The sequence below is a fragment of the Xenia sp. Carnegie-2017 genome, unplaced genomic scaffold (assembly GCF_021976095.1).
Source record: "Xenia sp. Carnegie-2017 unplaced genomic scaffold, XeniaSp_v1 HiC_scaffold_22, whole genome shotgun sequence".
Taxonomy (NCBI): Eukaryota; Metazoa; Cnidaria; class Anthozoa; order Malacalcyonacea; family Xeniidae; genus Xenia; species Xenia sp. Carnegie-2017.
The window spans coordinates 5,360,972-5,388,646 of NW_025813485.1; the positions used below are offsets into that span (position 1 = coordinate 5,360,972).

At 35.4% G+C, this 27,675-nt stretch overlaps 1 protein-coding gene across 3 annotated transcripts; it reads right to left on the reverse strand.

The window, feature by feature from the left end:
• Nucleotides 1-27,522, reverse strand: LOC124447163 (E3 ubiquitin-protein ligase TRIP12-like). 3 transcript variants are annotated; one of them, XM_046998051.1, is made up of 58 exons: nt 27,375-27,522; nt 27,160-27,260; nt 26,592-26,651; nt 25,474-25,500; nt 24,030-24,077; nt 22,457-22,603; nt 21,434-21,943; nt 20,664-20,735; nt 20,390-20,418; nt 19,871-19,924; nt 19,615-19,710; nt 19,253-19,335; nt 18,718-18,783; nt 18,401-18,436; nt 18,104-18,199; nt 17,567-17,659; nt 17,221-17,274; nt 16,489-16,596; nt 16,315-16,383; nt 15,991-16,044; nt 15,585-15,696; nt 14,880-14,947; nt 14,311-14,360; nt 13,541-13,775; nt 12,868-13,427; nt 12,096-12,288; nt 11,750-11,813; nt 11,494-11,600; nt 11,378-11,404; nt 10,496-10,581; nt 9,714-9,798; nt 9,403-9,438; nt 9,036-9,107; nt 8,448-8,497; nt 8,019-8,061; nt 7,804-7,890; nt 7,160-7,207; nt 6,948-6,979; nt 6,686-6,713; nt 6,532-6,557; nt 5,839-5,923; nt 5,298-5,490; nt 5,109-5,159; nt 4,914-4,996; nt 4,477-4,558; nt 4,309-4,369; nt 4,024-4,108; nt 3,799-3,867; nt 3,548-3,646; nt 3,331-3,445; nt 3,183-3,233; nt 2,571-2,947; nt 2,275-2,328; nt 2,005-2,118; nt 1,673-1,721; nt 1,555-1,600; nt 992-1,095; nt 1-770 (listed from the first exon to the last, which is right to left on the reverse strand). In XM_046998051.1, the coding sequence occupies exons 2-58, from the start codon at nt 27,210-27,212 to the stop codon at nt 574-576; spliced, it is 5,679 nt and encodes a 1,892-aa protein (XP_046854007.1). In that variant the 5' UTR covers nt 27,213-27,260; nt 27,375-27,522; the 3' UTR covers nt 1-573. The 3 variants fall into 3 exon arrangements, with proteins under 3 accessions (XP_046854007.1, XP_046854006.1, XP_046854009.1); XM_046998050.1 differs by having other exon boundaries at nt 12,096-12,291; XM_046998053.1 differs by lacking the exon at nt 20,664-20,735 and having other exon boundaries at nt 12,096-12,291.
• Nucleotides 27,523-27,675: the final 153 nt, after the last annotated feature.

Here is a 27,675-nt window from a genome sequence, read left to right on the forward strand (position 1 = left end):
TAGCGAACAACAGAATATAATCAAATCGTAAAACTTGGTGAAAATCACAGTTTTGGTTCTGGTAAAAATACCAAAAATTCCAATTAGGCAGAATTTATAAAAATATGAAAATGTGGATGACTAAACACAGGAAACAATATTCTGTACCTTTCAAAATAAAACCCATTATAATATAACAAAACATAAAATAACTTTGAATTTGATGAGCTGGTCGCAACCACATAAAAGAGGTGGGAAGCGACTACACGCAATAGTTGTTCGATGAAACAAACCCACAACTTAGAAGACAAATATTTACACTATAAAAATAGCGTTAATTTGTCACTCGTCATTCTTTATCTATCGTATTCAACAGGGTTGGTTACCTTACAAAAATGAGAAGACTGTTAGAAGCATGAGGTGCATGTGTGCGAACAGAATGAGCGTGTATTTACTTATGCAGACCCTATGTCCGCATTCTAACAAAAGATGATTGGTTTCTCCAAACATTGCAGAAAACTGCTAAAAAGTCAACAAGATATTTACCAAAGTTCCCTCAATTCAACGGTTGAATTTGCTTCAAATAATTTTATCTTACGACAAATGAAAGGAATGTTGTCCTTCCAAAGCAGCTTGTCTTAACTTCTCCTTCATGATATCTTTTGTGGAGTAATCTGGCAGCTTTAGGTAGTTCATGCAAGTCATCACCGATGGTAAATAACTGTCCGCACATGCTGATGATTCGAGTGTTTTGCGAACTATTTTTAAAGGTGGCGTTAGTCTCTTGAAACCTATAAATTCAAATTGCAACAGATTAGATCTTCAGACGCTAGCATTGTGACTATAGCTTGACTTGAGAATCTGGATAGATTAAATGCGTAAGTTCTATTTTGAAGAAAGCAACAGATTAGATCTTCAGACGCTAGCATTGTGACTATAGCTTGACTTGAGAATCTGGATAGATTAAATGCGTAAGTTCTATTTTGAAGAAAAGCGTGAAAAATTCGTATACCTCCAACAGGAAGCTTGGGACTTCCAGTAACAAACTGTAAAAATCGTCTCCTTTCGTTTGTATCGTACGAACTGAGAATTTCGAATAGGAACTTGACAGCACGACTACAATAAAATATTTAACAAAAATACAATTCTTCGTTGTTCTTTCAGCTTGGTTAACACTTTGACAAGAGCTTTTGAGGCTATGATGAGATAGGAATTTTTAAGACAAGTTTTTCAATACAAAATATTTTTGATTCTCACAGACGCAATGTTGCCACCGTCCTATTTTTTGCTAACATTTTTGGTAAAAAAGTTAGAGGAACGACTAATGTTCTATACAAGTTAAGCATTAACCCAAGATTAAACAATATAGTATTCTGTTCAAGATGAAACATTGATTGCAAACACAAAACTAAAAAAAGCAAAGAAACAAAAGCGAACACCATAAGCGCACAGATGTTTCTGTTATGCTTTTGTACTTTGCAAGTTGCAACATTAACTTTGTCTTATACAATCTTTCATTTGAGCATTGTTTAAGAGCGTTAGCAGCAACGTACAAGATAAAAACATTGGACAAACCTATCATGGTTGTATCCATGATCTGGTCGACAATTTTCCATCAAACCTGACGGAAAAAATAATAAAGTTAATGAAGTCCTAAGAAAAAGTCGGAGAAAATTCTCAAGCCATGACTCACTTTTTATGTCCCAAGTCTCAGCCGTACTTCCACATAAAAGTAAATCCATCTTGAAATAACAACAAAAGGTCAATTTAAACACCTTAATAAGTCATGGGTATGAATAAAAATGAAACAGTTATGTGGAAACACCACCGGTAAAGCCAGATGCATTATATGAATTCTAATATAACTGGAACGGTAGGTCTGGTGGTTTAGGCAAATAGAAACAAGAAATATTTCGACCATTTTTCATGTTCACAGGCAAATATTTGATACCATCTCATTCAGCAAAAGATATATATTCGCGAGATTGTGCAAAGTACTTTCAAACGATCGTTAAACTATAATACCTCTTCTGGTGTAAAACACGTCAAACTAGACAATGAAAACACGGTTTCAAAACCTTCCTTAAACGCTTGCATTTGCTTTGTTACACCGTCAACTAATGTCCATTGAACAACGAGCTGCAAATATGAAACAAAATTGAGATGATACAAATTTGAAACATGAATTCGCCCCACGGACCTTCTCAATTTCTCTTTGATGGACATAGTAAGGTGCATGCATAAATTAATAAGTTGACGATTATAGTGAAACAGATACGTGAAAATGTTTCTCACCTTTATATATTCCTCTAAATTATGTATTGTGACTGGGATGTCTTTACCACCTTTCTATATAAAATTTACCGCGTGATCACATTAATAAACCAAGATCACAAGGATGCCCTATACAAATATCTCCACATATATAATTCACAGGAAGATTGGCTGAAATTCCACAAGATAAAAAACATCATAACAAACTGCTGACAATTTTTTGTAACCAATTTGGAAACGGTGGTGGAAAAAACACAACATTTTATCATGTAAGATAAATAAAATTCGATTACATTATAGTTATAGTCAGACAATACCTTTAGGTCAATAGTTGTTCCAGGTAATCGGAAATCCAATTCGAGATCTTCAATAGGCAAACCATCCATTGTCAAGGATTCTACAGCTAACTTCAGGCTGTCGGGCGTATGTGACGTATCTGCTTCGAGTCGTTTACGCCTGTGTACGATATCTCGCAGTTGAGCAATAGATTTAGCCAAGACTGGATCAATGTGGTGTATATCACGATAATCGAGTGTTGCCTCCTTTCCAAGCATCCATTTGAAGAATACCTGACTTAAAGGAATGTCTAACATACGGAAGTCCATAATTGCCTTCGCAATAAACTTTCCCAAGAAACGGAACTTCCCTTTCAGTTTTGTCAATTGGACAGCTTTTGTGTTTTTCGCAATAGGAGCTGAAGTAGAGGGAATGTAAATAGTAGCACATCTGAGGCTTCGTGTAAGCTGGTTGAAAATGTACGTATTCTTAGCATGATTATGGTGTGGCAAGATACGGGGAAATAATTTCATACATAACAGGGTGAAAAGCTATATAAGGTGTATGGCGAACAGGTGCCACAAAACATCATGAATTCATAATGATGCTTGAGAAATACATGATCTATGATAATGAACAACGTAGTAACTTACCTGGATAGAGACCAACTGGGGAAAAAACATACGACACTTCTTTTCCAATATCTATGTGTAAGACATTGCATGCTCATCATTTATATCACAAAATAAAGTGAAGGTCTTTGGAGCAAAACTGCACTCGGGCAATACAAAATGCATGTACCTTCATCATCAGCAGTTGGGACAGTGTCCCCTCTCCATATGGAGAGGTCACCACGTTGAAATTCTCTCGACACTAAAGCATAGAACTCTAATGTTGGACCCAGTCCAGTTCCAACCTAAATATAAAAACACGATGTGACAAAATTACATTTGATGATAGAACAAAATCATACTTCCCATAACTTACAGGTCAAAAAAGAGATGTTCCTAATACTGACCTCATCTTGGTACTGTATTTCCAAAATAGCCCTTGTTCCACCAACTTCATTTACTATTTCTTCAGCTTGCTTAAATATATCATTCCGAGACACTGTACGCTACAAACACAAAACACAATGATAGCATATTTACACACATTAACTAAGACTTTTCTCGAAGGATCAAAAATTAGTGGAACGATTCACAAACAAACAATGCATCTTTTTATTTCATTTGTAATTTGAGACAGTCTTAATTAAACGTAGTTTACCTTTTTTCTTTCCAAACGCGGAGCAACACGATCAGTGCTTTCGGAGCTCAACAAATCGGGAATTGTTTCCTGTAAGAAAAAATTTTCTTTTCTAGGATGTCAATTGTATTGAAAAAGGACTATCGCGTTCTGGTATTGTCATTTATGCATATTTCTGAAATGATGACTTCAGTGATGACTTTGATGCTTAACTTGCATGACGTAGAAATGGCTTAAAATGCAAACCTGCAATTTGCTCATCGCTCTGTCTCGATCAAACGTAGAGCAGTAAAAGAGCTGCTGACGACATTCAAACGGAAACAAAAAAGGACTAAAAACAAAAGCAGTATTGCAAAAACAACAAACGTAAAAATAAATCACGTGCTATAACATGTGTAATAAAATGTGGAAGACCAAATAAAGTTACAGAACCAACACCCATCGAAGTAATCCATGATGTACATATTGTAAGGACAAAAAACAATTTTTTTTTACATCCATCTACAGCTCAATATTTCATCCATATCTTACCAATCATGTGCAAGTATTCCAAGCCAATGAGGAAGGTTTCCTGTCATTATTGCTATGGGATCTAAAACCAAAATATTACCGACTTTATCTCTGAAACTAACAGAAGAGTAACGAAGATATTTTTCAAAATCATGGTGTTCCTATTTCATGGAGAAAACAATACAATACCTTGTAACTGCCTCGATGCTTTAGCAGTAAGTTTTGCGCTGATAAATTCCGTCGGTGAAATCAATGCACTTCTGTCCTCCAACTAAAAATTGACGTATGCACAGAATATAAACGTTCATTAAATCCACGACGCTATACAGCGATCTTCACCGAACACGCAAGCATTTTCCCAGGAGTCCAGGCAACGAAATACAAAACTAACAATAGCTTCGCTAAGCAACATTTCAAGGAAACGATTTGTAAATTGACGATTCCAACTTCATAATCAACTCGACATTACAACAGGACAATCAAATAAAGTGAAGCAATGAAGTTGGACATGCATGCCGTTAAGTATTTTAAAATATAGTACTTGCCTATTCTACATGACAATTCAAATGCAGTTTTTGACTATTTCAAATTGCTTCGTATAATCAATCTCTGACGATCTCACATACCTCGTAAACTGTACCCCATTTTGTGTTTAAATTGAACAATGTTTGAAGAAGGTGAATGCTTTCCACAGAAGGATCTTTCAGTTCTAAAGGTCACGTTCAAGAAGACAAAAAGAGTAAAAACACACGATTTAAACATTCAAAGTTAATTATTCAGTAAAATATACAATTTATTTCGTTAACACAAAAGATTCTCACCATAATGAGATATTATTAAGTTCGATATTAAAGAAGTAGCATCATTGTTATCTAAAAAAAGTAAACCAGATAAAATGAAAAGAAGAATGGAAAAAAAACTCAGGAAGATAGGCATGATTCAAAAATTTTGTCGTGGTAAAACATGATACATGCATTTCACATCACGTGATGTTTTTGTCATATTCTTACCACCGAATGAATCTCTACTTCGCTTGCCGTGCGATTTTCTCGTTGTCTTAGAAGATGTTGCTTTGCTTGATGTTGACGCGCTTCCTTCTCCTAATCCATCAGAGTAAGCTCGGTAATATATTGTATGAGTACCAACCCAGATACTTGGCCTTCCCAATGCTCCTTCATCATCTTGGTCTCTATCTTCGTCTGCCTAAAATAGCACATGGAGTAGATAAAAGCAACAAGAAGCTGGTAAGATTGATGATTGAAAATTTTGACAATTTCCTTTAGTAAATAAAAGAGATCTAATACAGAAAACGACAATTTGCACTACAGTGAGGACAACAGCATTGTCCAAGATATACAGCCATGTCCCTGGTACACAGCCATGTCCCTGGTACACAGCCATGTCCCTGGTACACAGCCATGTCCCTGGTACACAGTCATGTCCCTGGTACACAGTCATGTCCCTGGTACACAGCCATGTCCTGGTACACAGCTATGTCCTGGATACACAGCCATGTCCTTACACGGAAACCGTTTAGTAATTGTTTCTTACCTGTCCATATTGCTTGACAGCCTGATATACAGTCATGTTGAAGGGTAACACTTTGTCACCAATCATGAGTTCAAGACAATGCCGGCTAAAGAACAAAATATGTTGATGTTCAGAAACTCAATGTAATTCAAGATGCGCAAGAAAATTTAACAAGAAGTACAAGGACAGTGCAAAGTTTCAAAAAACACTGGCTTTTGTCTCGTATATTGAATCAACGATAAACTGTTTCATTCATTTATTTCATTTCAACATTGACTCCCACTTAATTTTGATTCATGTACCATGAGGCGAACATTCATCGACTTTATGGTAAATAAAAACATTTATAATGAAACCTATCACAAGCTATAGTCTTGCTATTCCCAAGTAGGATAGCGTGGCAGTAGCCAAAATGTTAACATGCGAGGCTCTAGCGCCCCCTTCCATTCCCAAGGTATGGAGAGGCATAAACCATAAATAGGACTTTTTGGTTTCAAAATTTTTCTTTTGTTCACCAGAGTTCACCTTTCGTAAATTAAACTATAATATTTAAGGATACTGCAATGTTTCAAACAACTTCAACCTCTTTTGACTTACAATTTAAGCCAGCCGTACACATGTTTTATACATTTTGATTGTTTCATATCTTTCACGAGTTAAGTGTTTCTCAAAGTCCACATATTATAAGACTGAGCAAAAGTGAATGTTATTTACCTTTGTGATATGGGACTATGAAATGCCTACAAAAGAATAGTATGACTATTGATAATTTATATACACAGAGAAAAGAGATTCAAACATCTCAAAAAGACATCATGCATTGTTTACTGTACGAAAATGTTAAAGAAATTTGAACAATGCTTCTTACCAATGCTTCGTCAATGTCTTCTTCAGAGCTAAAAATTTAAAGAAAAAATCATGCAGTCCTTTTATTTTAAATTGATTTACAACAATTGAATTTTCTTTAGAAGACAAATTCAGAAACAGCATTCTAAACTAAAGGCGGTGTAGGGTTATCAAATGGTAATAAATACATCACGTCTCGCTTTCATAAACTTATCAGAGAACGCTGATTTTATTCTCCCTAGATACATTTTATATATATAAAATTGTGTAGATACATCACATACAAATCGTCATCGCTTCCCTCTTCGTCAGCATCCTACAAAATCAATCATGAAGATATATCGTGAACATACAATATATGCTAGAGCGTAAAACAGATTTCGAGTCAGATTAATCCGACAAAGTCAATAAACAGTAAAAGCAAAAATGGTCATAATATTATAGTAGTTAAGCATGTCTCCAAGAAAGTGTATAAATTACTCGACGTGTGTTTTACCTCTCGAATACGTCCATATCCTCGTAACACCAGATACCTCTCAATAGCCTACATATGATAAATACAGGAAGGTATGAAAAATCGCCATTTCTTGTATTGATTACATCCTTGCCAGCCACACAAATCAACAACACATTTAAACAAATTTTTCCAAGTAAAGTTTATCTTCACCAAACCACCATAAAATACTTTTCCTGGCAGCAAAGATGTTCATATGCAGACAATTTCCTTCAAAATTATGTGTTAACTCGAAACATTACACTAAACTCAGCAACAAGGATCGCAGTCTATTAACTATTTCATACTTTTCTGAATTCACACTGTTCATTTTTTCGCTCGGCAAATGAAATAAATTAATTCATTTGTACATGTTTGCACACATACATTCGCGATGTTTTTTTCATTTCTAAAAAAATTTCCAATAAAGTCAAACAATTTCCAGGCAACATGCTGGGGGATATTCTCAAGCCTTGATCTTTAGCTTTCTTTAAAAACTCCGCGTGTTTAACTTCAATTTTTTACAATGTTGCACACAACTCAAGAACCATAATTTTCTCTCAGACAATGCAACAGGTTTACTTGCTGTTTATGCATGATGCTCTCTGATAAAAAAAATTTAATGTATTTCAATGACAGGCTCTAACCTGGACCAGAGCAAGTGGATCAATTTTTACAGGACCACCTCTCCAGTTTTTAACATTGCTGCAATCAGGATGTCTTTGTAGAAAACACTATAAAAGGCAACAATTTGATACACATCATGTCCAACAATTTTACATTGTTGTGCTACTCAGTGATGGATTTATTTTACAGTTGATTCATTCCTGCTGCTATTAAGTTCAAACAATCAAAATCTTACCTTAATTTGATGCGAGTTGAAAAATCTCAGTGTTTGGAGCCCACTAATGAATAAAAGATTTTGCTAATGATCAAAATCTCCCAAAATTTTTCAAGTTTTTCGATTAAAACAATGATTTAAACATATTTTGAAAGATCCAATCACCTCTTTCCTATCACTTCTATTCAAATCCACTGAGAGAAACTGGGGGGGGGGATGTAATATTTTCTCCCAGGGTCCGGTTTTGTCATGATTTTAAACATTTGCGATTGTATAAAATGTGTGCAATGTATGTCTTGGAAATTAAAATAACCAAAATTTTCTTCAGTTTAAGGGCAGCTTTAGGTTGGAGGCATGGGCCATCCTCCTTCATTCTTGGCAGATCTGACCATATTAAATTTCACACTTGACTAAAATGATTGTATAGTAATCATGCATCTTCTTTCTCACCGTGATCCACTTCCACAACCACCTGGTGCATCATGAATCTTGACAGGGAACTAATAAAAAGTACAACAATTAAATGAGATGATTCCACGTTTCAGAAATAAAGAGACAAGAACGATATGATCAGGCCCAGGTAAAGTATTTCACTTCCTGGTAACAGATTTGAAAAAATAGAAATTTCATTCGAAGGTTTCCCTCAGACAACTAATAAAAACCAATGTTCGCACATTGGAGTTAGCACACAGTTGTTTCTAAATTCTTAATGTTGACTGACTACACTACTTTTCTCAATTTACTTTACAGAATACAGATTTCAGTGTAAATCTGACTAACGCTTTGACACAGCTGTGTTCTAAATCTACTAAAGAATTTTGAAGATTATAATACAAGGTGTAAAACAATAAAAATATTTCCGGCAATGAAAGTAATTTTGCGGAAAATTTTCTGGTTGCGGAGTTGCCGGACATTTTTGTACTAAAAAATATATAAGAAGGACAGAGAATGGCCGCAACATCCGATGTTCAAAAGAGTTATACATTTGGAAACTTTTCGATGTCATTCACAACGATGATAATTGCAACAAAAACATACCTGTTCTTGTTGGTTAACACACGCATGAAGTTTTTGAATCAAAAGAGCAAACAGCTCCCTCTTGCTGTCATCCTGGAAATATAAAGACAATAAAAATGAAATACGATAAATAACTAACAGGAAATGGCGTTTTTCATAACACAAAACGTTGGTATAGAGAGCGATAAAAGAGTATTACGATGCTGTGTTCATGTCGCTTGGTGTAGCTGAAAACGGCATCGATTAACGATTATGAACGAAGAACAGGGGAAATAAATGTGAAAAACAAACAGCAGTTGAGGTCAATTGGGTATAATTCAGAACAAAGTATACAATTTAACGCAATAAAAGAACAACATATGTATATGAAAATATTATCTGCACGTACTGGTCCGTAGTAGCTGTCGTTAACATCTTCCAAAGGCTAAGAAATGAAAAAAAGTACTGATACTTGCAAGAAAAAAATGGCATTCTTACCATCCTTAAAAAAATAACAATGACGTATCATATCACATAATTGAATACAAAGTTATAGATTTCAACAGGGAACTATTGTTCTTACATCATGCGTAACTTGATTAATTAATGACACGTGCAGGTCGAATGATAGTTTGGGACAACATGTAACTTATGATTTACACCATGTTATGTGCAGGATCTTGCCATCAAAAACTCTATCATTTTAGTTATAGTACGTACTGGACAGCCGAGGAATGCAGTTAAAAATGTTTGAATATGTTTATCGTAGAATGATCGTGCTTTGCCAGATGGACGCTCTAAATACCTAAAACATAAAAAGAATGAAACTATAATTCGCGCATTCCAAACTCGGGAAACACAACTCAGTTAGTTATGTAAGAGGACTTTAAATTTGAAAGAAAATTATGTAAAATCCGGCAAACATGCACGATATAAGATAACCTACAAAATATTGGATATTTTTGTTCAATTGGATCGCATAAAGTCTTTTGATTTGTAACTCAATAATTGAGAATTTCGTACAATTATGATCACGTGGCTTGATGCTATAAATTTTAGCATTATTCCCAAGTGATGACAAAAAGTAAAATAATGATCAATATGGATCAACTATCCGGACGATGTATGAATACAATCACTGGCCAACGGAGCCACCTAAAGAAAATGCAAAATTTCGTCCCAGTGCCCTCTATACAGCCGTGATTTTAAACATTTGCAACAGAATGGAATATATCCAGTGTGTTTAAAAGTCAAAATCATCGTGACAGTCTTCATTCTAGGTCTTCTGAAATCAGGCACTCAATTCTTTATAGATTGGAAGGCGAGGCAAAATGCCCTCCTCTTCTCGATGGGGCTGCCCGTGTACTACTATTGATTTCAGGGATATCACGGTACTACTATTGATTGCATGGATATCACGCTGGCTTTGATGTGGTCTTGATTTGCGTATGGGCCCTAGCAGCCATACATTGTCTGCAACATGACTCCAAAGTAACAATTACCTCAGCATCTTGGGAACAAGTCCGCTATGTATAATTTCGAATGCTGATGCACTTTTCTCATTCTCCGACAGAACTACACCAACGGTCTGAAGCAGTCAGTAAAAGAAAACATATATTTTACTGTCACGCGATCAGAGAAGCCAGTCAAACTTTTCAAAAAAGAAGTGTAATTATAATGGAAAGTCATCATCAGTTTTGCACTTCCTGATTTGGGCGACTGTGACAGGGCAAACTTCTGACAAAACAAACCACGACTACAAAAAACCCAATGCCCATTCTATACCTCAAAAACTGATCCAACCCAATTAAACATGCTATGAGAATATGAGTTATGGCAGATGCTTTTTACTGATGATCAGACGATTAGTGAAGATCAAATAAAAGAGAAACTTGAATGACGACAAGAGGGCCTGGAAAGAAAAGAATTGAAAGCAAATGGTAAAAGATTAAGGTGCCAACAGGCAGTAAGAAAGTTGAGAAGCATATATAATCAGAGACAGTCATGGAGAGAAATTAAAACAGGTGAAGCGTGTAAATACGATGTTTCAAAACGTGTTTCAAAACAGCTGGAATTTGACCAACAGAATAAAGCATGCTATGTACGAAAGATGTTGAGAGCTTCGCTCTGCTTAATAAGTTGATAAACGAGACGGTGAAAAAAGTGACAATAGTAAAACAAAACTAACTGTGATTTTAAATAAACAGGAACCACTGAGGAGCACAAGAAATAAAAGGGTGGAATAATGGGATAATTGAGAAAGCTGGGTTTTTAAGGGAACAGGATGTAGAGGATAGAAAAAGATGGAGGACGACAGTGACCGCTTACTCCCCCCTCCCATAAAAGAAATGGTGTTGGTAACAAATAGTTTCTCAACTACAAACCTTCAGAGCATCATGATCTTGTTTACACTGTGAAAAAAAACATCACTTGTCACGTCCAACTTTTGATTTTAAACAATTGAATGTATGAATGTTACACAATAAATACATCAACTTACACCCGAACCAAGGTCACTGGATGCTTCAATGAGTCTATTGAGTACACTCAATGCAGGATGGGACTCGCTCTCCTCGCTTTGGAAATACGTTGAACTAAATTTGATGGCTAAAGAAGCAAAATCATTTTATTAATAAGTTTTTACGCATGTTGAAAAAGTACATTAGGTCGACACAGCTAAGGTTTTACGCGAGCCACAAAAACATAATCGAAGTTGATTTATACTTTTCATATCAACAATTTTGCAAATAAAATACCTTGGTCTTTTATCCATAGCTTGATCTTGTTTTTGTTCGCTATAGTCGAACTACTGGTCGGAGTCTGCAAAACAAACAAACTTTTCGCCTTCTGTTTATTAAAAGACACAAGTTTTAACTTGAGTAAACTGTACGGTTTCATTAGGTATTGAAAAGGACCATTCTTACTACTAGGAAGACCTGATTTCACTGATTCTGAACTTTACTTTTATAGTAAATAATTCTCCTGTCATAAAGTGAAACGACTTAAACTCGAGGAAAGCTATTTATATACGCCTTTCTTAATTTTTGATCAGTTTGTACTTAAGCGTTACCATCTAAACCCACCCCCAGATAATTCAGTCACCTTTGGTGATTTGCTAGTACTTGGTGTAGTACTACCAGTGGCTTTGTGAAAACCAGTTCGCAGAGATAACATGGATGAAGATCTAGGTTGTGGTGTTTCAGACGATCCCAGCTGATGTCCATCTAATGATACTGATTTCTTGAAACTAATTCGTTTCGACCTTCGCTTCTTTTTCAATACATCGCTGAACCTCCTGCTGTTGGCGAATGCACAAAACAAGTATGAAACGACATAGATTTAAGTAATGTTGCATTGAATATAACAAGTACACAAAGTTAACAATCATCGAGGATTTGATTCATGCTTCAAACTAAGCGCAAACTCAGTATAAATGATATCAAAAAGAAACTATGTAAAGAAACATCAAGCCTAAAGGTCTACATACAAACAAAGGTCTACATACAAACAAAGCTACCATAACCATATCATGTTTAGAATACCATCCCTACCAAAAACATGTTCATTTTGACCATGTCTTTATACTGTTTCTACCATTATCATGTCTAGCATACAATGCCCACCATACCATGTCTTTATACTGTCTCTGCCATTATCATGTCTAGCATACCATGCCCACCATACCGTGTCCATTTTGACCATGTCTTCATACTGTTTCTAACATTATCATGTCTAGTATACCATTTCCCCCTTTCTCATGTCTACCAATCCCATGCCTAGCATACGATTTCCCCTGTTGTCATGTCCACCATGACCATGTCTAGCATACCAAGTACAGATGTTGTTACAAAAATAATAAATCATAGGTACATACCGTGCGTCGGTCGGTTCAACTTCGTTAAACTCTTCATTTACAACACATATGCTTGTATCTTCACGACTACAAACGTTCTTGACATCTTCGCTACGAGGCTCGAGAGAAGCTGTGGCAAGCTCGTGTATTTTATGCATGACACCTTCGCGCCGAAAATGAATATGAAAATAATCAGGTTGTTTTTGCATGAGAATGTCTGCCATTTGCATTGCATTGACAACAGTTCGAAGATCATTGGATGCAAGCATGCCCGCCATTTGAGAGGACACGGGAAATTTCTCAATAAGTTTATCAAGAAGTTCCGAAGGAGAATAATATAGCATTCGTAAGATGCCATTCAAGCATTTGTGCCGAACAGCAGGTCCAACTGAAGAGTTATGCACTTCGTTAAGCTCGCCAAATAAAGTAAGAGTAAAGTTCGAAGATATTTCGGAGCCTTCTTGAAGAAACACAGCCCTTTCGTCTTCTTTCTTAGCATTTGTATCAACAGAGAGCAGAGGACTAGATTCAGCACGTGAACGACGCTGTATAGCACGTGATGTGCCAGTATCTTCGTTGATCTTAAGAAAAATGTGAATAATTCAACATCCCGCTTTAGCTAACGTTTTTATAATATTTATGCAGTCCCATTCAACTTCAAACTATAAGTACGAAAACCCCAACTTCACTGCACCTGTTGCATTGAATTGAAGTCAACAATGTAACTTCTTCCCATGGTATTTAAACTGATCTCATCCTCCCCTCCCTGATGAGCAGCTTCGATAATTCTGCTATCGATCCACGAGTAAGAATGCCATACATTTTGATCGTCCTTCCACTGCCAAAATGCTTGCTCTGGTCTATTGCCTTTAGTCAAAAGATTATCGCAGGAAAATATGCCATCCGAAGGAAGATTGGGAAGCAGTTCACTACATAATGAAGCAATAGTTACAATTCAATGACCTAGTACCCAATCTACTAGATATCTGACTCCGCCATCTTGAAAGGTGGCAAAACTGACGATATTTACGACTAATGTCAGCTTTTCCTGAGTTTATATAAAGTTGCAAAGTTGATAGTCTAAGTTAATTTTAAAAAGTCTGATAGGACTGGGTTTTTAAACCTTCTTTTAGCTTATTTTTCATTTTGTGTTGTGCTTTTTGCCATCTTTCAAGATGGCGCCCTTGCCTCACCCTGACACGGTAGTTATACATCTAGACGATTGGGATCTAAATCATTGTTACAATGGCATAATGATAGTTTTTACGCATGTCCTATCACGAAATTCATACATTATATAGATGGGGATTTAAATAGAGTGTGCAGAGAACACAGTCTTTAACGATAAATAACGACAACATCTTCATAAAGAAATATCGACAAAATTTCAGAATCTTATTTTCTCCATTCAATTAATTTACACTCAACAAAACTACTGAGTAAAAAGACTTTATCTGAACTAACCTGATAAGACAGGTAATTTCATAAAATTCTTGAGGTGTTCTTGGAGAAAGCTAAACAAAAGGCAAGCAAATAATTACATCCTAAAAGACGAGTTAGATATGTTAAGATCAAAATACATGTGATAGCAGAAGATGGATTTGCAGCAACGAGCGGCTTTTTATGATATCTTGACTGTGGTATAAAAACGTTATTTTTTTGCAACGAGTTGGTGGCAAAAAGTGAAATTTAATATTTTAAAATTGATTTATGAGCCACGTAAATTATTCAAGGAGAAAGCAAAGTGTATTCAGATGGTGTAGTTATCACAGCAAGAGTGAATTTTACCATCCAAACGAAGTGAAATTTGTAGAAAACAATCTAATTTTAGTCTAAACAAATCACAACAGCCATTTCACAAAGCAAATTTCTTCATCGTAAAATTAAAAAAATAAAACGTTATGCATTGTTTATGTCGGTCAATACTGAAAAAATACTTCCACTCGGCCTCCCATTAGAGACCTCGTGAAAATATTTTTACAGTACGGACCTCACAGCCGGTAAATAACATATACATTATACGTATGCAATACCTCAGGTGTTTCACTTTCTTTTAACTCATTCGCTCCCATTAAAAGAAAACGTAACGTTTCAGCAATATCTAGAGAAAACAGAATGCATTTTAAATGGGTAGTTATCACACGAATTCCTATGAGGTTGTAATGAGGGTATGATTACCATATTTTGAAAATTGTTAGGAATTTATACAAGATAGCTGTCGCCGATTTTTTAAACAAAACAGTCAATAAGTTTTGAATTTATGCTATTAAAAAAAAGGCATTTGATCCACTCACTTGTGGGCCGTGTTAGTGGTTATTCACCTTCAGTATAAAAAATTTACGTCTTATCATGTCCAAAAACCATACAGGCTTTGTCAGTGAATCATTAACCCCAAGTGTAAATGATGTATTATCATGTCCAAAAACCATACAGGCTTTGTCAGTAAATCATTAATCCTCCCCCCAGTGCAAATGTTGTATTATCATGTCCAAAAACCATACAGCCTTTGTCAGTAAATCACTCATCCCCCAAGTGTAAATGTTGTATTATCATGTCCAAAAACCATACAGGCTTTGTCAGTAAATCATTCATCCCCCCCCCAGTGTAAATGTTCTCGATACGTGATATAAGAACCATAAAGACGAAGAAAAGTGAACAGATTTTGGAAATCGCTATGAGTAATCGTCAATGTAAAACAAGAGGAGAATATCCAAAAATGTTAATGAATATTCACTCACTGTTTTTCAATAATTCCACGGCAATGTATGGACAGTTGGCACACATCAACGCAAGCATACGAAGTACAGCGACAAATGTACCCGTGGTTACAACTGACGGAGTGACAACCAACTGAAAATAAACGGATGCACACACACTGATGTGAAAAATGCTTTTAAAACAAAATGTATAAATTGCCAGTGGTATATTGTCAAATCTTGTGCGTTGATTGAAGAAACGCTGGAAAAATTTCAAAGGCCAGTGCAAATAACATATCGCATAATAATTGGCTTGTTGAATGACATGAATAGAAAAAAATGTAAATATTGTGTACATCATCAAGAACGCGCGATTTGTAATTGCCATTTCAAGTACAAAAGTGAACCAAAACGAGAAAATCGCTTCAAAATAGATATTCGTGCTTACCAATTGCTGCACATTTGTTAGTAAGCTGTCATGTGCCAGGTCTCGAAGCAGTTTCTGTAAGAAAAATAAAACTTGGTGACGAATCATAAACTGAAACGCCGACTTCATCGATTTGAAAAATTTAAGAGAAAAACGGAGAAAAATTGTTTTCGAGTTTTCGGTTTTATCCGACATAACGCACTTTTAAAAATAGAGTTGAATCCCACGAAAAAATTCTCCAAGTCAGGTAATGCGTTCAGAAATGCACAGTAAGGAAAGAAATTATCCGGCATTTAATATAAAAATATCAAGTTGAACTCATGAAAAGGCATTGTCGAAGCAAACCTCGTCATTATGAAGATTGTCAACTAATCTTGTAAATGCTAGACAGCAACTTTCGATGGATTTCTTGTCCTACAGAAGTTGTAATAATGTTGATTCGAGTATGTCCGACAGCATTGAGAAGTTCTGCATGCAGTTAGCAACTAAGTTACAAAGCACACAAAAATTTTGGTTTACCTGAATCTGGAGTTTTGCGCTCAAAATTGGAATCGCTGCTGTGATTAAATGAAAGTCATCACCACTCACAAAATGGCAACAGTTGGCTGCAATAGCCAAGGCCGATCTCTAAAATAAAGCATAATCATGAATACAATGAGAGTATGTTTCACACATCTATAGACACGACACTAAGAAAGCTTAGTAATTTTTAATAGAACTTTACAATGACTTCAATTCTAACAACTCCTCCCCCCTCCATCCCATTTCTCACAACAAGCTTCCAACGCCTTGCTTCTCCTCCCCCCTGCATCCCACTTATCACAACATGCTTCCAACGCCTTGCTTCTCCTCCCCTGCATCCTATTTCTCACAACATGCTTTCAACACCATGCTAATTCTCCATTCCATCTCCCTCAACATGCTTCCAAAACTATGTTTGGGTAAAATGAGCCTAAATTCCTCGTTATTCATACTGTCGTGCACTGCACAGAAACAAAACTAGAACGCTAATGGGGTGATTATAGCAAGTGACTGTAAATTTCGAAAGATACCGGGTAGGGCAGAGCTGAATAAATGAATATTCATCAGCACCCTCTCTCCCCCAATTAGTTTTCTAGTTTCGTTCCTGGAAAAGTGTAAAACTTTGTTCAAACAATAAAATTGTATTCGTATGAAAACGTCGCGTTGAAAAATGAAAAACAAAATAATATATTTGTATGCAGCTATAATAAAATAAAAAATACTTCTTACCTGAGCAGTGATAGAGAAAAAGTCCAAATACGTTAGACAAGCAGACATTCCATCCTGAAAGTAAAAACAAACCACAAAACGTCATGTCAAGTAATTACTCACTTTTTGGACAGAAAAATTGCTGTCGATTAATCAATGAGGGGAGTACAGAAAATAATATTCAAAACAGATGGCGTTACAAAAATCCATCTAGGGGGTAATTGCTTCGGTTTTCTGCACTGGCTAACTGAGGAATCAATAACGAATATAGTGCTTAAACATGGAGATGTTACCAGAGATGGCTTTCTGTGTGTATATATGTATTCTGTGGTGTGTATTTAAATATGGTTATCTACAAACTACGTACACATTGAAGAATAGCTTTTCCATGTCGTCTTGAAAGCATTTCTAAAGCTGTCAATGCCTGTTCAGCAACATCCATGCACTGAATAGACAGCAACTATATTGAAACAAAACACACATTATCTACAACGAATACAATACATACGGACCAAGTTACGGTGAAAAGTAAAATAAACCTGTGAAACTTTATGAGCATCGCCATAAATCGATCATTTAATCAAACAAGCAATTAAGCAAAGGCAATTGTGATTTGTATTTAAAGAAGCACACTTCCGTAAAAATACGTATCACTCAGTCATGGTGGACACGGTAATCGTTTCACAACAGAATTTAACAAAAAGACGCTGCAAATCCTGCAAAGTAGCCAACTAGCTAAGAAATTTTAATTCAAACTAGAGCATCCAGACCAACAACAAAATCATCTAGGATCTATTTCTGTTCAAGAATATGGTGGGAAGTGCGAAACCCTCCAAGTTTAGATAATAGATAGCTGAGCCTTGTTCTGCAATTCAATTGCGTATTATTAGACAGGCAATCTTACTTTTTGTAAAAACGTTGGAACTGCATCGACAACAACAACAGAAGACCTCGGTAGAGCCTCCATAAGATATGTCAGCGCACGACATGCATGATTCATCTAAAGTGCACAAAATAATGAGCTACATTAACCAAAGGTTTAACATCGCTAACAATCAAAAGGCAAAGCAATAGACACTAGTCAATAACTTTGTAAACAATACGTTAAGTGAAAATTAGCATGGAAATTACACAAGGTGCATATGTTGATCTCCATACGCACAAGCTATCCATTGAATAAATAAGACATAAAAAGTCGTACCATTTCAAAATTATGGTCCATTGCCAGCAGGTTAATCTAAAATAAGCAGAAACATCGCAGTAAGTTTTCTTTTCAACGCTGTTTGCAAATAAAAGCATTTGATAACCGGCGATAACAACGAGTTTTACACAATTATGAACACTTTGAAAGATCTTTACAAAGCCATAATAGAAACACTACATAGAAAATGAAATTTTCATTTGATTATCAGAAAAGTAGCCATAGAGAGTGTAAAATGTATTGCCCATTAATATGAACTGTCTTAAAACTTTACGAAAGCCAATGCTGTGATCAGAAATCAACGACAAAATTCTTACCAATGCAGGAACAGCTTGTTTAATAGGAAAACCTCCTAAAGTATCTTCATTTCCCATAACAAGAATCTAAAACGTGATAAAGCTCATGCTTCTATTTAACCGAGCAAAACATGTGGCACTAACAACGGCAAAAAAGCTTATTAGAACACAAGCACAAAAGACAAGGACCTCATGAAAAAACTGCTTTATGTGACTGAAGTGAAAAGCAATAAGAATTTCAAGTTCTCTGTCCATTAATTACTGTCTAGTATGACTGTCATACTGGCAGGCTAAACGAATCCTCAGATTTTCAAAATTTTAATGTTTGGTTTTAATGATTTAAGAATCCTGACACGGTTTTCACACGCACATGAAAAACATGTGACTTGGACTACGTACATGATACAAGTCCGACGCTCTACCTGTTGAGCTACTTAGCCCACAGGGATTGGAGACGAGTCAAATCTCTTAAACTGCACATGGACGAAATATTTTGAATGGACCAATGACTCTTAAATAGCTGAGAACTGTGAAATTAATACAAGAATATTCACACCTGACAAAGTTCCATTACTGCCTGTAACTGTTGACATTCATCTGATGATTGAATACCGGTAAGAAGTTGCTGAACTTTCCCATCTAAGAAGATATTTAAAATTCCCTTTAATACATATCGTGAAGGATTATGCCAACCGTAAATCATCGAATAAATGCTGCGGCTGGACAATACAGCAGTCGAAGATGCATCGCAATTAAGAGCCGCACGTTTCACGAATAAAGTTCAATAAATGCGGTGTTAAATCGATCATTTTATAAAATCATTCTAAAGTATACATAAAAACTTCTATAGTTTCGACATCCAGTCAAACGCATAACATACATGTTGATATTTTTTCAAATATGAAGCCGTATACTTACTAACTCCACCACTCATTGATCTATGTAGCAACTGATGCATCCTCGGTCCCAATGAGCCAAACAAGTGGGGAGGAAGCCCTCGAGCTTCAAGCAGTGCTACAAAATTATCATCAATGACAAACAACATAATTACACGGACAAAAAATGAACGCTTTACAATGTAAAGATTCCATTTCTCTAATGTTTTCATTAGCACGGACACTCCAAAGTCATAACACAAAACCAGAGAATTTGCTCAGCATTTAATGCATTGTACCTTGTAATCGAGAAAGATCGTCATCCAGTCTTCCATCGTCGCTTCCTTGAGCATCTTAAAAGAGCAATAAGTGAAAGAAAAACTTGATAAGTCTCAAGGGACGTTGGTAAACTTTTCACTGCATATGCGCAGATAAGATTACATGCAGCCATTAAATTAATACGATCAGTTCTTTCGTCCGAATAGATCAGAATGCAAAGTGAGATAATCTAATCCTCTAAATAGCATATTTTCTTTATTGGAAATTTCATACCCGTAGCATACACAGATTTGTATTATCAAACCTTACTAATAGACAATGGTATGATTAGAACAACACACCATTACATAAAAAACATCCGGTAACGCAAAGAACATAAAATTACATGAAGAGCATACCATTACGTAAACAACATACTATTACATGCATAGCATGACAACAATAACACACCATTACATCAACACAATTACATGATATATCATTACATGTGGTACATGTCACTACCTGAATAACATACCATTACACAGCAATTCAATTACCTGAAGTTGATGGTTGCTCGGGAGCGACACTATAAAAGCACATATAAAATATATGAGTTGGTCACGTCAATTATTTCTAAGAAATAAATGTTTTCAATGGTGACCACTAAAGAATGTCACAGTGGGATTCATTAGAGAAAACAACGAAAGCAAACATGGTAGATTCCTATACAAGATCATTTAAAATACTCATTAACGTGATTGGGACTCAACAGTTGCAAGTCATTTATATTTCAGCATAACAAATCACAAGAATGAACAAATAAAGACGTACTCGTCCGATGACATATTTTCCCCGTGTCGGCGTTGAACTAAGCCGCCTTTCCCCCGACCAGCTCGCCGACTACTAAAAAGTAGAAGCAGCCATAATCATTGGTTGATTCTTTATTTGCCATTAACAGTAATAAAATGATGAGCTGAGGAATGGAAAGGGTGCAGAGAGTACTAACGTCGTGCAAATGTGTTATAATATACAGAATGTATCAAAAAAGCAGAGCTTTTGAAACTGGTCAGTTGTTTGAATTTCAATGACTGATCATCATGCTAAGCCCGTAAGTGCATTATTGAGCAGATTTTTTTGTTAGAAAGAAGTTATGTTCTTCAGGAAACTTCCCAGGAGTAGAAAAGCTTCGTGCGTTGATCATTATAGTCAAGCTATATGAAAGGCAAGCCCCATTGGTAACAAGCCATATGAAAGACAAATCCCATTGGTGGCAAGCCATATGAAAGGAAAAGCCTTATTGGAGCAAAACTTTTCTCACTTTCTGACCATGACATCGTTTTTGATATGTATAGTAAATTTCTCGCCTCGTCAAAACAAAGATGACTGGCTGCAGATTTATCCTAATTCATTTTCCATATTTTGACCCGATAAAGTTACATACAGGATGTTGTGTTTCGAATGAGGAAATGTTCATTTTAAAGTTAACGTAACAGTATCAAAATGTCCTCGTTTGTCCAACTTATTAAAATTTATGGTAATGCACTGAAGCAAAAAAGCCTCGTCCCTCTTACGATAATGTACATGTTTAAAATTGAACATACTTATTGCTTGCGCAGGATCCCGTTGCTTTCTTCTTTCGTAGCGACTGTCTTAAGCCAACAGGCTCAGACAGTTCACTGTTATGGTTACCAATAGCAAATGACGAAATATCGTCAGTTGGTTTCCGTTGAAACCCAGACAAACGTTTCTTCACACGAGCATGCCCAGATGACGTGCTCTGCTGGGATCGCTTTGAAGGGTCGTGTTCTAAAGGGGCTTGCCTACGCAATCTGAGACGTCTATGGCTGTTGGTAGATTGATCCTGATTGGACAACAGCTCACTCGAGGTATCTAATGAGCTTGCACTGCTGCTTGCCTTCGATACGAGTCTCTTGGTCCCTGAAGCTTCGCTCTTACTGCTTGTATCAGGAAGACTTGCAGACGATGAAGGTTTGTGAAGAGCAGCCAAAGATGAACGATTACTGCGTGTTGGGAGTGAAGGTACACTCACTGAAGGCGCAATATCAATATCACACAGATCACTACGTCCTCCGTCAAACGAAGGTTTACTCCTAAATTAGAAGAGCAAAAAGTTTTTTTAAATTTAATAAAGAATTGGTCGTGTATCAAGGTACGTAATTATGGAAGATTTTTCATACATAAATCAAAAGTCGCACTTCACATTGAAAACGTTGAAGTTTCCAACACTGGAATTTCTTACGAAATATCTCCAATTTAGAAAAAAAGGGAGGCATTGTTTCCCTCAGAAATATGTTTGTGTCAAAACTGTAATTACACAAATTTGAGTATATTCCGTTACACAGCAATGAAATTTTCAGAATATTTCCACGACAATCTTTAGAAATTGTTGTAGAATGACATGGTGGAAACTTGATAATTTAATCATTTTTTAATTCCCAAGCAGAGGTGAGTACTTTCGTTCATTAAGTCTCCATAGAGAAACCAACGGAGTGAATAATTAACAAATTTATTGCGAATGTATATATAACATTCATTAACTATAAAAAATTGGAATTTTATAACATTCATTCGCTAACAAATTGCAAATTTACTAAGTTTATTACCTTCTAGAAATCCTGTCGCTGGATGTGCTCTCCAATCGTCGACTTGACGATGCAGATCTTCTATTTAGATCAGTGGAAGGTGATGTGGATCTTGAAGATGATGACGCCCCCAGGATTAAAGATGATGTACAACTTCGAGTTCGATGACTGAAATTAAAAAATTAAGAAAACATATTCCTATTTGCCAAACATTTCACCTTCTACTTGCTTACATAAATAGGCAGTTGTCAACATTTGCTATTCATACGATTGCTATATATAAATCGTGTGCTTCAAAAATGCACCCATTGCTCATAGTTTCTAGAGGGGTTGGAACCCACCCCTACATAGACATACCCACCCCTACATTTGGCTCCAAAATATCCTTACCCACCCCTACATACGAGCCGAAAAAAAATTTGTTTTTTTCTATGGGAAAGCTGATTTTAGACTTATTTATGGTCTCTCTATGCATACTATATACAACACTGATAAAGTCTATGTATTCACTAATATTGTCAATCAAGCAAGTTCACCAAACTCGCCAATGGCTGATGCAATCAATGGCTGATGCAATAACATGGTGTCAAATTAGGGAGATATTTTTGGTCCCTTATAGGGTAATATGAAGATAGATGATGCAATAACATGGGGGCAAAAATTGAGTGATGTTGAACTTTGAAGTTATTAACTTTTTTTATCATAGATGCATTTCATCTATTTTTTAATTTTTCTAATAGGGAAAATCTCGAACCCACCCTACATAGACATACCCACCCCTAGTTTATAACCCACCCCTAGAAAGTCAAAATTTTTTCGACCCACCCCTAGAAGGCATTTTTGAAAATTCCAAGACCCCCCTAAATTTAGGGGGGGGTAGAAACTATGTTGCTAATGAGTAGCTAATGGTGAATCTTGGAATTTATATATTTATATGGAACGTACACAAACATGCTTTCATGTGAACGGTTACACACAGAGAACTACACCAAACACGTACGTTGGAACGTACACAAACATGCTTTCATGTGAATGGTTACACACAGAGAACTACACCAAACACGTGGATGCTTTCAGGTGAATGGTTACACACAGAGAACTACACCAAACACGTACGTTGGAATGTACACAAACATGCTTTCAGGTGAACGGTTACACACAGAGAACTACACCAAACACGTACGTTGGAATGTACACAAACATGCTTTCATGTGAACGGTTACACACAGAGAACTACACCAAACACGTGGAATGTACACAAACATGCTTTCATGTGAACGGTTACACACAGAGAACTACACCAAACACGTACGTTGGAATGTACACAAACATGCTTTCATGTGAACGGTTACACACAGAGAACAACACGAAACACGTAAAATGATTAGGAGTTAATTGGTTTGAATCAAATAGAGTGTTTTCAGACAACACAATAACCAACCACCAAAATGAGATGACAAAAGTTGCCTTGTATATATGAAACCAAGAGATGTTAAAATGTAGACATAAAAGGCTAGAGATAATATAAAAAGTGAAGGACAACGTTTACGGCAGTTACCCCCAAACTTCATAAATTTACGTAGGACAGACAAACCTTATTGGTGAAGTTGGTAAGAGTGGAGTGGAAATGCTATGTGACAACCTAAAATGATAAAAAAGAAATACCAAATGACAACAGCACATCTTGCTGACATTTGTACACAAAAGAAGGCAACCTTCGCTTTTATAAATTATGCATGTATCAATTACTATAAATATTCATTGTGTTGAAGCACTGTAAACACCAATACCAACAGTGGCGTAGCCAGCCAGCAAATTTGGTCCTGCTACGTTAATTTTCTATGTTTACTCACTGTAAAAACAACAGATTTCTAAAGAAATGAATAATGTTAATGATTTAATATTAACATAGCAGGACCAAAACTTGTGGGCTAGCTAGGTCACTGAATAGCAACAATCCTTCTCAGGACAAAAACAAACATCTATATGCATGTAACAATGCTCTCAGTTCAAACCATTCACTTTATCACATTGTCTTATGTTGAATTAAGTAACTTTATCTGGTAGAACAATTTTACATAATCTTTTTGAAACAATTTTTGTGATATATCAATGGCACAGAGAAAATTGTTGTACCATTACTGAAATGTAAGTCTGAATACACAAATAGCCAGTAAAATTGAATTCATAAAGACACAAGCAAAAATGAAAAATTGCCATAATATCACAATCAATAAAAATAGAATGCTTTAATTTATAATGAAACAGTTAAGGTAAGTTGACACACAACAATTTATGGGGCCGACACTCACACCATATTACATGATTCTTGCTACTTATGAAAAAACTCAACCGCAGTGAAATAATTATTCAACTATCAACAACAAATAGGGTATGCATGCATGCAAATATGTTAGATATAAGGTAATTCAAACATTTTGCAATTTAAAAATATATTGATAAACTTAATAAGAAAAACAGAGTGTTTTTCGAGTTGTTTTATTTGATTTAATATTTTGCAATAATCTTTTCATAATTGTCTTTCAAAAAACATTTTTTCATTAATTTAGTTTCGGAACTTCGAGAATTTGTCATTTATTTACCAGAAGGTTTCTGTATGTCTCAGTAAAGAAATGATAATATAGGGTTACTTTTTTTCATACATATACGTATGCTGATGCTTGAAGAAAAGTCCAAACATCAGGAAAATACAGCTAATTCAGATGGATGACTTCTCCCGGCATATACCCAAGCTGAACAACTAACTATAACTTATACAACATCAAATTAACTTTCTCTGATGAGCATAGACTCCGAGCAATATGCTTTATTATCAAAGAGGTGGCTCTAAAACAAGTATTTCTAAACCATAAAAGTCTATGTAATAGAATTAACAAAACAAGCATATGTTAAATACTGCATCCCTCAAAAGTCACATCATCACATTGAACTAGTGACATACTTCATTGCTACAAATTTCTTTTTAAATACATTTACACTGAATGTCAATTGATAAAGTAAAAGTTAGAATAGTTTACCGGGTTGATAATCCTGATGTTTTTGCTCTGTAAATGAAAAATCAAAAAACATTGTCTTCATAAGCAAATACAAAAATGCAATATGTAAATAGATGCCTTTTGGGTTAATGCAAATTTGTCAAACTTGCAGGCAATTTATTGGAAAAAAACTACACACAGATGAGTTAAAGATTCATTGCAAAAATAAATGAAGTTCTGGTGCAGATGTTGCTGTAACTGCAAAATATGTTTATTCATGTTATACGTTTATTCATAACATTCAAAATACAGATACATGATTTATATTTTTGCAGAAAACTTGCAATGAAACAACTAACCAATACAAAAGCATGTTTGTAAAATGAGACATGAGATTGAAAAACTCACAAGTCCACATTTACCAAATTACACAAGACACTATGCTATTACGTAAGTAGTTACTAACAATATACATAAAACATTCTCAATTCTGTTATTTTTTAACTTCAGAATATGAACTTTTCAGCACACAAATTATTTAAATCGCATTGTATTCTTCAATTTTGTTGGGTATTTTCTTCAACAACACCATAGCTTCGACAAGAAGCCAAAACAAGGTACATACTTTTGGCAGTGTTTGTATTTCAAAAAATGTCTTGCAAATGGTCAACTGTTGACTTGGCTGTGAAATCTATTTAATACTTACGCCAACCATTGTTACTGCTTTTGTTTTTCATAATTTATCTTTACCACCTGTTTTATTTAATTTGCTTGTATGATTCTTTTTAACCAATCACTCACTTTCAAAAAGAAATCAACACTGATGTTTTCTATTTTTGAAACTGGTATTTATGAAAAATTGCACCTCTCTAAACCAATCTGAATTGAGAAATTTCTCATGTTTATTACTATCAACAAAACAATCACATCTGAGCCATGATAAAAGTGATGAATCCACTGCAGTAATACAGAGCTGTCGATAGGGTGCACTGTGGCTTTTGGGAAAACTTTGTTTGACATACATGTAAACATCACTTTTTCTATAATTTAATTTTAAATAAGGGTACAGCAACAATGTAAAGCTATTTCCCAATAATCACCTTTCTCACAATACTATAGCATGAAACACATAGCATTAAAATAGAGCTTAACTAGCAAACCTTTTTGTCTTAGACTGTTCACTGCTTTGTGGTGATTTGCGTTTTGCTGACTCTTTGCCTCTACAATGAGGATGTATGGCTATTCAATAACTTCTCAGTTCATTATCCTAGATACTTTCATTGCAAAATCTATTTGATCTTGGTACCAATCCTTTCAATTACAGTTTAGTTTATTGTGCAATTTTGCATTGACAAAAGACTAAGTTGATACAATTTGCCGTAAATGTTACACTTTAGAAATTCTATACTTAGGAGCTTTAAACAAAGTAGAGATAAGCCCTTTACCCAAGATGGTTAACATGGTATGTAGCTGACTGTTTGGATACCAAAAAGGCAAGATACGTCAATTGACACAAGAACGAACACCTTAGTTAAATTGACATGTTTTTTGGTAGTATACTATCAAAACTTATGATTGAATATCAAGTATTGAAAACTGAATACTAAATCGTTTACATAAAAACAGAGAGAGCAAAATGGGACAAAATATATACGAAAATACTAGGCTATATTTTACACATTGATATATTGCATATACACATATTACAAACGACAATCTTTAAATTACCTTTTCAACTTCACATTCCCCCCTAATTGCTCCCTCTCAAGGCTATTGTCCATAAACGCAAAGGCATCTCACGACCCTCAGCTTATTATAGGTCAATCTTTCTGGAAAAACCCAAGAAATAATACCAAATTGAAGTTATTCAAACATGTCGCCTACGACAACTGCTACTAACCAATGCAAATAGGCGCTTTTACAGGGTTCAATTGCATACTTACTTCTCTCTATAATATAGAGATTTTCTTATAGGAATGATTCAAACTAACTAAGACAGCTTTGACTAAAGATGACGACTATTTCGTCAGTATTTAACGCTGTGATTCCTTGCACTCGTTCTTCTTTTCACCATTATTCGGCAGAAGTTGCCGTTTATATGTTTTTGATCCAATCACGTTTAAGTGTTTTGCACATGTGACCGGGAAAGACCAGTTGTCATTTTAGTCAAAGCCAGTGAAAACAACGCTACTGAGGTTTTCCGGTTATTTAGACTGCATAATTTTTCGACCGCTATTGGAGAAA